This window comes from Chiloscyllium punctatum, chromosome 24 (assembly GCF_047496795.1).
Source record: "Chiloscyllium punctatum isolate Juve2018m chromosome 24, sChiPun1.3, whole genome shotgun sequence".
In the NCBI taxonomy this organism is placed as follows: Eukaryota; Metazoa; Chordata; class Chondrichthyes; order Orectolobiformes; family Hemiscylliidae; genus Chiloscyllium; species Chiloscyllium punctatum.
In genome coordinates, this window is record NC_092762.1 from 71,543,847 (window position 1) to 71,557,192 (window position 13,346).

General features: G+C 38.6%; 1 protein-coding gene across 7 annotated transcripts in view; it reads right to left on the reverse strand.

Annotated features, from left to right (window-relative positions):
- cbarpb (CACN subunit beta associated regulatory protein b) overlaps window positions 1-13,346 on the reverse strand; it is a 199,607-nt gene that overhangs the window by 39,057 nt on the left and 147,204 nt on the right. For 6 of the 7 annotated variants that reach the window (XM_072594162.1, XM_072594163.1, XM_072594169.1 and 3 more), the window contains 3 exons: window positions 10,727-10,907; window positions 5,850-6,002; window positions 1,814-2,018 (listed from right to left, as the gene is read on the reverse strand). In XM_072594162.1, coding sequence (XP_072450263.1) covers window positions 1,814-2,018; window positions 5,850-6,002; window positions 10,727-10,907 — 539 coding nt within the window. The remainder of the gene's footprint in view (window positions 1-1,813; window positions 2,019-5,849; window positions 6,003-10,726; window positions 10,908-13,346) is intronic. The other variant, XM_072594166.1, reaches the window with a different exon arrangement.

Here is a 13,346-nt window from a genome sequence, read left to right on the forward strand (position 1 = left end):
ACATTCTTGTGGAAAGGTATTATAGCTAATGTATGGCAAACAACTGAAATCATTGAAGAACGAAAATAAAGTTTATTTTTGCATGAGGGCTTATCCGAAGCTCTTTTGAGGTTGCGGACAATAATGAGGTCAATGTCGTCTCCTTCCTTCTCCTCTCTCTATCACAGACAAAAACACCATCTTGCAAAATATGCACAATTAACGTCTACTGACACAGCTGGGCTCTTTATTCTATAAAGCTGCCATTGGTGGTTTCGAAATCATTATTTCCAGCTTTAAAGACCAGGAAATACAATCTAACCACTTCAACCACAATTAATTCATCACCTCTGGATTCCCTTCATCTATTCATATAATTTTTCTCCAGTTTTTAATCAGTGAATACAAAGCATTGTTACCAGCGAGATATATTGGAATCCTCTTGCAACATGAGTTCATCAAACATAATTCACACCAATTCATGAATTCCCAATGGCTGGCTGAACACATCACTGCAGTTGTTAGCAACACACAAACACAAACTTAATGGACAATATCCGATAATCACTGAATATCTCTTTCACACTTTGTTTCAAGAATAACCGTTTAAGTTTTCAGAGGTGTCATTACATGGCTTTGAATTTTATTTCTGCAGATTTATTTGGGAAACACCACACAAAGGCTGTTAGCCAGTTTTCACTTGAAAGAATATAAATGAGAAGGAATTTTGGGAATTTACACCACTTTATGATACTGGGCTGTACAACTGGGTGTATGGTTTTGAATGAAAGGGACGTTTCTGAGTTTTGATTCTACAAGGTGCTATACACTTCATTAAAATCACTTCCAACCTAAGACAGGTATAACAGTGGACCAGGCCAGTAGTCTCACCAATTCACATATCAGAGAAATAACCTAGCAGAAACAAACCATTGCAGTGGATTACATTAGATTCCCTCCAGGCCCTTCAGCCCAACAAGTCCACACTGACCCTCTGCAGAGTAACCCACCAAGACCCATTTCCCTCTGACTAATGCACCTAATACTATGGGCAATTCACCTGACCTGCACATCTTTGGACCGTAAGAGGAAACCAGAGCACCCGGAGGAAACCCACGCAGACACGGGGAGAATGTGCAGACTCCACACAGACAGTCGCCCAAGGCTGGAATTAAACCTGGGTCCCTGGTGCTGTGAGGCAGCAGTGCTAACCACTGAGCCACTGTGCCAGCCCTAATAAAGCACAAAAAACTGTGGATACTGGAAATCTGAACCAAGAACCAAAATTGTTGGAGAAACCCAGACACAATATGCTGACTTTGCTTCCTCTCCACAGTTGCTGCCAGACTTGCTGAATCTCTCCAGTAACTTCTGTCTTTGTTTCGAACTATTGCTGCGGGACGTTGCTACACATGAAAATTAAATCAAACTCCTGTTCTTTTTAATTCTTTGATGGTGTGAGCACTGCGGGCAAGGTCAGCAGGAATTGCCCATCCCTCATTGCCCTTGAACATGTGATGGTGAGCCCAGTTTCCTTTAAAATAATAAATGCAAGAGTCAGCAAAGAGGAACTGTGCTATAAAAAGCTCAAAATGCCTATAGAACTTAAAAAAGGTTTGTAGCAAAGTAAATTTGCAAGACACAACAAAATAATGCAATATTTTCAGATTGACTGCTAAGGTCCTTATTTCAACAGTTTTTGCAACAGTTTCTATGATAAATAAAATACCAAGACCAATCTCTTTTTGTTAAGGGAGCTTTGACTTTCTATTGGACCTGCAAATATCAAAGGAAGATAGGTTAACATTAATTGCTGGTTTTGCCATGACCTTACCTCTCGTATCAAGGCTCAGTGCTCGCTGGCTGGTTTCAAACTTCCATTTCTTGATCTTAAAGTAAGGGCTTGCAGATTCTAAGCTGGCATTTCTCCGCAGCTTTGTGAAGAACTGGAGCACCGGGCCTTGGTTGGGAGCTGTCACAGCTTCAATGGCATTGCTGCTGCTGCTGCCGCCTTTGGTACTCCCAGCTAGACCTTCAGTCTGGCAAAAAAAAAACATACAAACATCACTGACGATATTTGCAAATTCACTCTGACAGTTTGTCCTGTGGTGACTTCAGGCAAAAGAGAGATGCTGAAGCATAGAACAAATGAGCACAAAGCAAGTCTAAGTTTGGAATCACGGCTGGTGACACTTCAACCTATGTATACCTCCCTTTATTTCAGGCAAGTCTGTTTAAAGGAAATGACTGAATCTAATGGAACAAGTTGATTTTATGCTGCCAGTCTTTTGCTACAGAGTAAAATTTTCAAAGGCTTGCAAGCAAATAAAAAAGTATTTTCTTGTTTATCACACAACTAAAAGTATCAAAGAAATATAAAAAGAAATTGTAAAGTACTCTTTAGGCACATAAGTAACACAGAGTAGCCACTATGAAATGAGCAAGTTATCCCTACATGAGATGATACTGAAATGGCAAGAAAACCAAATATAAATTTTATCTTAGTTCTCACTGAAAAGATTACCAAAGAGGAATGAATGACAGAAGACGAGGTCAAGAGAGCTATTCCAACAATTAAGATAGAAAGGAGTTACAGGTATTGCGTACTTAAAGATTCTAAAAGGCACTGGGAGGAGAGAACAAAGTGCTAGCAAGTAAAAACAACAGTGAAAATAATTGGGTCAGTGGACTGGCAAAGAGAAAATATAATCCTCAGTTTCAAAAAGAGAGATGGGGTTGAGTCCAGGGAAATACAAGCCAGTTAGCTTAATATCAGTAATTAGAAAGATTCAAGAATGTTTGTTAAAAGGCAAACTAATGAAACATCTATAGAGATAAAAAAATATAATAAATAATAAACTGGAAATAAAAGGGAGGGTCATAAATAATGAAACATAAGGAATTCTTTGTATATTAAACGACGAGAAGACAAGGATGATGTACTGAATACTGCATACATGAGCTTTTAGAAGGTCCTTGACAAGTTTCACATTGTAACAATGGTCAGGGTGTGTGGAGTCAAGGCTCAGAAAGCAGAATGGATTAAAAGATGGCCAAGTGACAGACAATTGTTGAGGACTTAAGGAAAGTTTTGCATTTATGGTAGCAGAAGGGGTGTGTTTTTTTTTCACAGTTATGTGTACTCAGGCCTTTGTGTTTATTCTACACATAAGCAACTTCAACTCTGAATTTAACTATGAAGGTATCATGTTGAAATTTGCAAATTACATCAAATTCGGAGTATCGGTAATAATGTAGAAGACAACACCAAAACAGAGGAACATAAGGAAGGCTTGCAAAGTTGACAGATAAATGTCTAGATGAATCCAACATAGAGAAGTATGAGGCAGTTCAGGGAGGTAGAATAAGGAGGAACCATGCCTTGGCAGGAAAGACTTGAGACCTGTGCCACAAGGATCAGTGCTAGGTCCACTGCTTTTTATCATTTATGTAAGTCATGTGGATATAAACATAGGAGATATACTTAGTAAGTTTGCAGACGATACCAAAATTGGAGGTGTAGTGGACAGTGAAGAAGTACCTCAGATTACAACAGGATCTTGATCTGATGGGCCAATGGGCTGAGGAGAGGCAGATGGATTTTAATTTAGATAAATGCAAGATGCTGCATTTTGGCAAAACAAATCTTAGCAGGACTTCTACACTTAATGGTAAGGTCCTAGGGAGCGCTGCTGAACAAAGAGACCTTGGGGTGCAGGTTCATAGCTCCTTGAAAGTGGAGTCACAGGTAGATAGGATAGTGAAGAAGGCATTTGGTATGCTTTCCTTTATTAGTCAGAGCATTGAGTATAGGAGTTGGAAAGTCATGTTGTGATTGTACAGGGCACTGGTTAGGCCATTTTTAGAATATTGTGTGCAATTCTGGTCTCCTTCGTATCAGAAGGATGCTCAGAAAAGATTTACAAGGATGATGCCAGGGTTGGAGGATTTGAGCATAGGGAGAGGTTGTATAGGCTGGGGCTGTTTACTCTGAAGGATGGAAGGTTGAAGGGTGACCTTACAGAGATTTATAAAATCATGAGGGGCATGGATAGGATAAATAGACAAGGTCTTTTCCCTGGTGTGGGGAGTCTGGTTTAGGGTGAGAGGGGAAAAATATAAAAAGGGATCTAAGAGGTATTTTTACACGCAGAGGGTGGTGCATGTATGGAATGAGCTGCCAGAGGAAGTGGTGGGGACAGGTACAATTACAGCATTTAAATGGCATCAGGATGGGTTTATGAACAGGAAGAGGTTAGAGGGATATGGGCCAAGTGCTGGCAAATGGGACTAGATTAGGTTGATATCTGGTTGGCATGGACAAGTTGGATCGAAGGGTCTGTTTCTGTGCTATGCATCTCTATGACTCTATGACTCTAAAATAAACTGGGTAGATGAGCAAAGAGATCTTGAAGTACAGGTACAAAAATCACAAAGATAGCAACAGAAGTTGAGGAGGCCGTGAGAGTTCTGATGAAATACTTGGATTTATTTCTAGGAGCATACAAACAGGAGGAGACCACTCAGCCCCTCAAGTCTGTGACATCATTGAATCAGAACATTGCTGATCTTTACCTCAACCTTATTTACCTGCCTTGATCTGTATCCATAAATATTCTCAATAAATCTGTCAACCTTGATCCTGAAAATCCTGCATCCGTAAACATTTAGGGGGATCAAATTACACATTTCCATTAACATTTCTTGATTTCAGACCTGAAGAGTCTAGCTCAGATTTGAAGCTTGTGTTTTCTTATTCCAGGTAAAAGGTACTCCATTGAATGTTTTGATTAGTTTCAAAACCTTAAGTGAATCTCCCCCTCAACCTCTCTCGGCACAATAACATACAATCAGCCTCATTCCTGATGAAGGGCTCTTGCCCGAAACGTCGATTCTCCTGCTCCTCGGATGCTGCCTGGCTTGCCTGACCTTTTCTAGCACCACACTCTCAACAATGATATACAAGCCAAGTTGGGAGAGAATTTAGTAGCAAGATGGTAACCTCAAATTTATGTCGAACCTTGGTAAGACCACACAATTCTTATTTACAGAATATGGGTCAGCATTTATTGCCCAATGCCTAATTGCCCTTGATAAAGACGGTGGTGTACTGAGAGTATTCCCGCAGTGTTGCTAGACAGAGAGTTCCAGTATTCTGACAGCACGTTTGAAGTAACAGCAATGTTTTTCAAAGTCAGGGTGGTGTGCAACTTGGAGGAGAACCTGGAGATGGTGTTGTTCCCATGTCCTTGCTGCCCTTGAACTTCTCAGCAGGAGACCTCAGCAAGTACTGTCGAAGAACCCTTGGCAAGTTACAGCAGTGAATTTTGTAGATTGTTGTGTGTAGTTCTGGTCCTGACACTACAATACGGCTGTTAAAGTTGTGGAGAATAACACTCATGCCAATTTGTTTCCAAAACAGAGTGAGTGCTATTTATAAAGAAATAATTGAGCAGGTTGGGTTCTTTTCTCTTTAAAAGAAGAGGTCTGAAGTAGGTCTTTAAAATTTAGAAGGGTTTGATACAAAGGATGTTGAAAAAGAACTATTTTTACTTGTGGGGAAAACCCAAACAATGGAATAGAAACATGACATAACCACTAGCTGATCAAACAAAGAAATTAGGAGTAATGAGAATGTGGAGTTGCTTACAACATGGAGTGGTTGAAGCAGGTAGCATTGATGGATTTAAGGAGAAGCTTGATGCATATATGAGGGAATACGGGATAGAGGGAGACAGGGGCAGGCTGGGAAGTGGTAATTAATGTGCAACACAGCCCTTGTGGAATACTAACACTGGTATAGACCAGTTGGGCCAAATGACCTATTTCTGTGCTGTAGATTCTATTTAATGCTATGTAATTTTACTTACCACGCTACTTTCTCCAGAATCAGCAGGTGTAGGAACATTTGCGTCAACAAAGGTAGTATTAACTGATGAATTGAATGTATCCCCAGGCAAGGCTGAGCTGGGGTTAACTGAGTGGCTTGTCAGAGCTGTTTGTGGCAGTGGATTTATGATGGACTGCAAACAAAATTAGAAATAAGCTAAAGTCACAATAAAAAACAATCAGCTCACAAAAATAGATCTAAAGTGGATGAGTTTAAATAGTCTTAACCTTTACTTCTCCAGTGACTGAGCAGTCTTTGTGGATTGGAAAAACAAAATAAACAGGATGCTAACACACTGTGAAAACAACTTGTTATGGTTCCATGTATTATTTTCAGTGGATTTAAAGGTGGTGGGCACAGTTATGCAGAACCAGATTTCCGATCAACACAACAAGCCAGCGTGTTTCTGGAACAAAATTTTGTATTTGCTTGATAGGTTACAGTCATAGATGTATCTTACTTGCTTTCCTCCCCCTCCCCAGAAATTGTCTTCCTAATTTCGGACAGGGCATTTCTGCCAGTGGTCACTGCCGATGCTGCTTTCAATTGATGCCTGGACATCACTCTCCTCTAAGGTGAACCATCTAAAATGGGCAAACTTACCCTCTGAAGGAACTTAGGGTGTGCATTGCTCTCAAGACTAGGATTCCCCAAAGGAGTCCAGTGCATGAAGTTACCAGTAGGCCTCATATCTACATCATTCATTACAGCAGTCAAGAATTAACCTTCTCGACATGAAAAAAAATAGCTGATCTACAAATGTAACAGCCAAATTCAAACCTTATATGAATTACTTTTGTTACAATTATTTTTCTGTGAATGATGTTAAAGCAAATACATTTTATCAATACAGGTGTAATGTAAGCTTAAGGGTTCCTGAACTGAAAATGTTTGGATTTATGTGCACTATGCTATTCTAATTCAAGTGTACTTGCCTATGTTAAATGTGTAGGACGTTTCTATTAAAATGACATGTAATTAAAATTGTCAACGCAATAACAAACATGAGAAATATTTGGCCACATTTATTAATGACTGAAGGATGATATTAGTGTTGTAACAAAATGCTGATAGATTATGATTAATTATTAAAATATACTTTAGTTTACATAGATATTCTCTAGCAAAATATTTAGCATTTTTTGAAGGAGCAACTTGTTCTTGCCACTTCACTTGGCAGACCTGTTTTGCTTCCCTTGAGGCAAGCAGTTTTGTAGATGCCATCTGCATTGCCCAAGTATCGTTTTTCATTGATATTAATGAAGAACGTTGCACAGGTTGTATAGATAGTCATCCATGGTGCGGACTGCCCCTGGGAAATCGATACAAAACTGTGTAGCGCTGTTTATCCAAACAAGCTTCTTCTCCTTCCTTAACTACATCTTGTTTGTTTTGCTCATCAGTCACAATAAAATCATCTTTGAGAGTTAGATGTCAGCAATTTGACAGACAACCTAAAGCATCAAATGGGAATGAGCAACAAAATCTGCAGGAAGTAACTACTATGTTACGGTAATGGTTAAAGATACTCTCTCAAAGACAATAGGTTGAATTTAATTCTTCAACAGCTCATTAAGGGCACTGATGATTTCCAGAACCTGATTTCACCTGCGTAACAATGCCATCAAATGAACATTTATCATCCTGCATCAGAGCACTGATATGTCACTGAGAAGAGAATAATTTAAAATCACACCTCACCGAGAAAGAATTCATTTTCCCCTCAGATAAAACTGCCCCTCTTGACGACCATGGATGGTGCAATAAACACATTCAATTGAAATTAGCTATATGAAGAATATATCCCAAATTATGCCGAGTCTCCCAAGACTGTGCACTTTACTGGAAACAGAACATTAACTTCCCATGATTACATAATTCAGATCATCCTTCTTCTACAGAGTTGCAATATCAACACTTACAATCATTGGCAAACATATATGAAGGACTAATTATTTCAATTACTTTGACTTCCCACTTAATCATGCCTTGTAGCAGTCTGATTTTATTGCATTAATTCAAACCTACTAGAACCTTGTCATAATCATTCTCACACACAACATAGTCAAGTTGGCATTCTTCCATTAAATTATTATATTCAATTTGTTAAGTTGGTGCCTCCGCCTTAATTATTGTTTTAATGCATTACCTACAATTCATACTACATGTGATCCTCTTGTGCCAATCCATTACACACACACATGAATTGTTTGAAACTCTCTTGTCTCTGTTTAGATTGTATTTCATATGTATATTGATTTCAGTGATAATTTAAGTTTGAAATGTTTTGGATGTTTCCATTGTACCTGCTTGAAATGTAATTTAAGCAGTTCCTAAAATAAATCTATATCTGAAAGTTTCAAGAATCTGGAATAATACACAGCCTAGAAATTAGCAGCTGAACAATTTGCAAATGGTGTGACAGTTCTCTCTTGTTATTTTAATCAGACATTAGCCTACTTCTGTCCATTGAATTAATGCCTTTGAAGGGGAATAAAAGAATGTCATGCAAATGTGCCAAAGATTTGACCATCAGTGCTGGAAACAGTCATTTTGCCCCAGTGTTGGCTACATAGCCCTTAGTAGTCTTGTTCAATTTGTTTATCCTTCAGGATCAGGGAGGAAAGAGTTTAACAACTCTGCCAAACTGCTGGAACAGGTATGATAGGTTGAATGGCTTCTCACCATCCTGTGTCATTCAACAACCTTCTGCCTCTCTGTTTCCCTGTCTTCCTTTGAAATCCTCCTCAAAAGCCATTTTTACCACAGGCTTTCAAACCATTTCCCTCAAGTCAGTTTGCCCACTCACTCAGTCTATCTATATCCCCTTCCAGAGTCTTTATATCCTCATCACAACATGCTCTCCTACCTATTTTTGTATCATTCACAAATCTGGACGTATTACACTCTGCCCTGCCCTCCAAGTCATTAATATAGATAGTAAGTAATCGAGGCCCTCGGACTGATCTTTGTGGCACACAATTAGTTGTGAATTTCCAAGCAGAAAAAGACCTATTAATCCCAAATCTCTGTTGTCCATGTATCAAACAGTCCTCAATCCGTGCTAATACATTATCCCCAATACTGTGAGTAATAACCTTTTATGTGGTTCCTCATAGGGTCTTTGGACTAACCAGTCCATGTCGACCAAATTCCCCAAGCTAAACCTGTCCCATTTGTCTGCCTTTAGCCTATATCCATGTAAACCTTTCCCATTCATGTACCTTCCCAAATGTCTTTTACATGTTCTAAGTAAAAATCCAAATACACTACATTTACTGGTTTCCCCTTATCAAATTTTATCTAGTTAAAGGACTCTAGAAAATTTGTCCCTTTTCACAAAACCATTTAATTATGTTAAATATGTCACACTATTTCTTCCTTAATAATGGACTCCAGCATTTTCCCTACGATGGATGCTAGGTTCACTTATCTATAGATTTTTGCTTTTCTGTCTCCTTGCCTTCTTGAACAAGAAAATCACATTGGAAGTATTCCAAACCACTGGAAACCTTCCAGAATCCAGTGAGTTCTGGAATACATCAATCAATGTCTTCACTTTCTTGACAGCCATTTCCTTGATATTGCTTAGCTTAATTCTTTCTTTCAGGAGCAGCAGGGTGGCTCAGCTGCCTCACAGTGCCAGGAACCCATGTTTGATTCCAGCCTCGGGCGACTGTCTGGGTGGAGTTTGCACATTCTCCCCATGTCTGCATGGGTTTCCTCCGGCTGCTCCGGTTTCCTCCCATTATTCAAAGATATGCAGGTTAGGTGAATTGGCCATGCTAAATTGTCCCACAGTGTTCAGGGTGTATTAGTCAGGGGTAAATGTAGGGGAATGGGTCTGGGTGGGTTACTCTTCAGAGGGTTGGTATGGACTTGTTGGGCCAAAGGGCCTGTTTCAACACTGAAGGGATTCCATATAAGAACTAGGACTAGGCAATTAACCCCTGAGTCTGTTCCGCTGTTTACTTCCTAACTAAATTTTAGCCATTTAATTTTCAAATAAATATTACAAAGGGAAAGGTAATAGACAAATAATTTTAAATATAAGGTGTTTAGCTTTCTTTTCTGACAGTTATAATCGCGAAGACTCTTCATTGACTATCCTCATATTTTTCCATTACATGTTCCGAAATACTGAAACAGGTGCTCCATGGTATAAAATAAAACAAACATGGCATGGATCCACTGCACTTCCAAACCAATTCAGGCCCATTGTATTACCTGGCTATTTTCGTCTGTCACTTGAATGAAAAGAAAGCCAAATCTGTAGGGCCAGTTTGTAAAATGAAAAAGTCCTCTGGCTGGCAATAACACCACATACCTTTTAGCCCAAATATGAGATGACTCTCATAACATCAACAGTATTGCTGGAATTTCAATCTATTTCAGGCGTCCTTGTTGCTCCAGGCTATTTGTGAGCAACTGACAGTCCTTCATAATGATAGTCACTACTGTCATCAATGCTGCTTGTTCCCTGCCCCCCACCCTCTTCCTCAGCAATAATTTATCACCTTCTACAATACTTACACAAATGCAATTCTGCTTGGAGGAATTTACTGCCAGTTCTCTACCCATCACTGAGGACAGGTAAACCTGAATGGCATCTAAGGTTACAATTCAAATTTGTGAGAATCAAGACGAAAAGTGCGACATCTGAACCATCAGCTGCCACACACACCAACTTATTCGTGGGCTGTCAGCAAAATACCACTTATTTGAATATAGAAGTCAATCATGACATTACTTTTAAAGACATTAGCTGTAACACTGGAAATTAACCTTAAAGGTATTTTCCTTTCACAGCATTTCTTAGCAATATAAGATCACTCATGACAATGAACTGGTACTTGCCTGGAAAATGGAAAGGTTGGTTTTGGAGGAAGATGGAGCCTGGGTAGTCATTGCCAAGCTGTTGTTCTCACTTGATTCACATTCGTGAATTGTTACTATTTTCAAAGAAGGAGGTGAAATGTGCAAATGGGTTAATCGAGCATTCTTTAAATGGTGAAAATCTCCTTCCGTCAGAGTGTATCTAAGTGAAGAACAGAATAAAAGAAAAGGTTTTCATTCTGCTATGAGCCAAATCATGTTGGAAATGTAGCTCTTGTGATTTTTCTTTTGACCAGCCTGATTATCACACTGCTTTAAGCTCGATCCACAACAAAAGACATTTGGGTAAATTGGGCCCTTCTGTTCTGCTCCAGGAAGACTGCACTCATGAAGCATTTGGGTGGGATAACTGAGCTGCAATGCTGCAGTCCTATCCATGACCCTTGCAATGTGAGGCATTTTTTGCTGTAAGTGTGGGATTTCATGCTTTACCTCAATTAAAAATAACATAACACCTTATTCCTGAGACTGTCCTGTGAAATGCATTCAGAAACAACTGTTGGTGATAATACTAGACAAGTGCTTAATGTTTGGCATTTCACTGTTGCTATTTCAGTGGTGTTGTTAATCCATTTACTTCAAATGAGTTACTGCTTTGTTAAATTGGCAAACACAGGAAATATGACATGAAAGTATTCAGTATCCATCTGTTACAATTGGAAACAATCATTTTTATGCTGTTATTCTTGAAGCTCTGAAACCCAAGCAGATTCAGAGTTGAAATGAGGAATGTGCAAGTCATATCTCTTCTGCCATCATAAGTCAAAAGTGAAACGATGGTGTTGCAGTGGCTATGAATTTGAAACACCAAATTGTTTGAATTTGACATTCAGCAGCAGCAATATGCTGGTCTCTACATGGGCAGAAAGCAGCACATGAATAATTGATTTTCATGGGGCCATTAATCTATTGACATTTTTGATTACTGTTGGTGCAAAGTTTTTTGTGACACTATGATCCATTTGATAGTTTACAGTTTTTAAGCCTTTTGACAAGTAGAACATATTCCATTTTCTCTTTCTTACTCCAATGTGAACCACCTCAAATTTCTCTACATTGAACTGCATCCACCACAGTTTTGCTCTTGATGACCTTGAGTTCCTCTATTGGGTCGGCATCACCATGGGACCCTCCAAAACTAACTTTCCTAGTTTTATTAAGATGTTCCAATCTTGTAAGTCTCTCTTCATAACCATATCCGCTTTGCCCCAGTAACATCCTAATAATTTTAGATTATGCTTTGTACATTTTTCTTTTAACCTTTCTATGTTGGGGTCCTGAAACTACAAATGTTTCAAATAATGCCCATTTAAGGTTGGCTCCAATGCTCTTGCTTTTATATTCCATTCCTCTAGTATAACACAAAGAATTAAGCTTGGCTTCTTATCTTTCTTATATTGGAACAACATCTGCTTTCTTTGTGCCTACCCTCCTGGCTTATGTCCAAATTCAGTCTCTCACATATTCCTTATCATATTTTGCTGCATCACTCAATTTGGCATCATTAGCAATTTTGTTATTGTTCCCTCAATTCTTAATTTTAGACATTTATGTTTATGGTAAATTAGTGTAACCTATCCTTGCACATTCCTCAGCATATCTTTCCAGTCTGATAAAGTTCCTGATTTGCCCAAAAGAAATGTCCTTTTATATTTACACCAAAATTTACATTAAGCGTCCCTACTGGTGTTACACAGACTGAAAATTGTAGAATGTGAATTAGAGAGAGTTAGTGCATGCATTCTGCTTCCAGTTATTAAACAGATGTCAATACAGTTGGAAGAAACATCTGCCTCTTGTCGTTCTAAATGACCCCTTGTAAGCCAGTCATTTTAACCCTTTAGTTGTCTATCTGAATCAATTATAACAATATTCCTTCTATCATTGAATTTGGGCTGCTTTGACTGCTTTGAGTAGAAATACAACTAATCTCATCTACCATTAATTCTTTTGATACCAATAAGAGTTGGTTGATTCTCCTCATCCTTTCATACGAATGATGTCAATGTTACTCTTTCACAAAGACAATGTTTCTGACAATTTTCCTAAAACCTCAAAGTTGTGATCTATAAAGCTACACAAAATTAACTGATAGTTGATATGAGAAATTATTTTTTCACTAGTACTACATTTGGATAGATTCAAAACTGATCATTGAGGAAAACATTTGTTCAATCGTGCAGGTTTTAAATAATACAGAAGTATAGTTAGAGAAGCCACATCAGGGCTGAAACTCAACAGCCAATTTCAACAGATCATCCAACTGTCTGCTAACCAAATAGGAATTTGTAGCCTGCAAGGCAAAACTATTTAGTAATAAACTGAAGAACTAATAAGCTGAAGAACTCTAATAATGCTTTTATCCCAAGTGCTGATGCAGTTCTATATAAATATAAGTATAATGTTCCTGTTTTCCATAAAACATACGAGTAACAAATTTATGCATAAGTTTATACATTAATAATGTCTTTCACGTTATCATTTTGTTCAAGTGGGTGGAATTTACTGTTCCCTTCTCCCTAGTGACATGTTTGGAGTTGGCACTGGGGGTGCATTTAATCAGGTTGGAGGATGTGGGCTC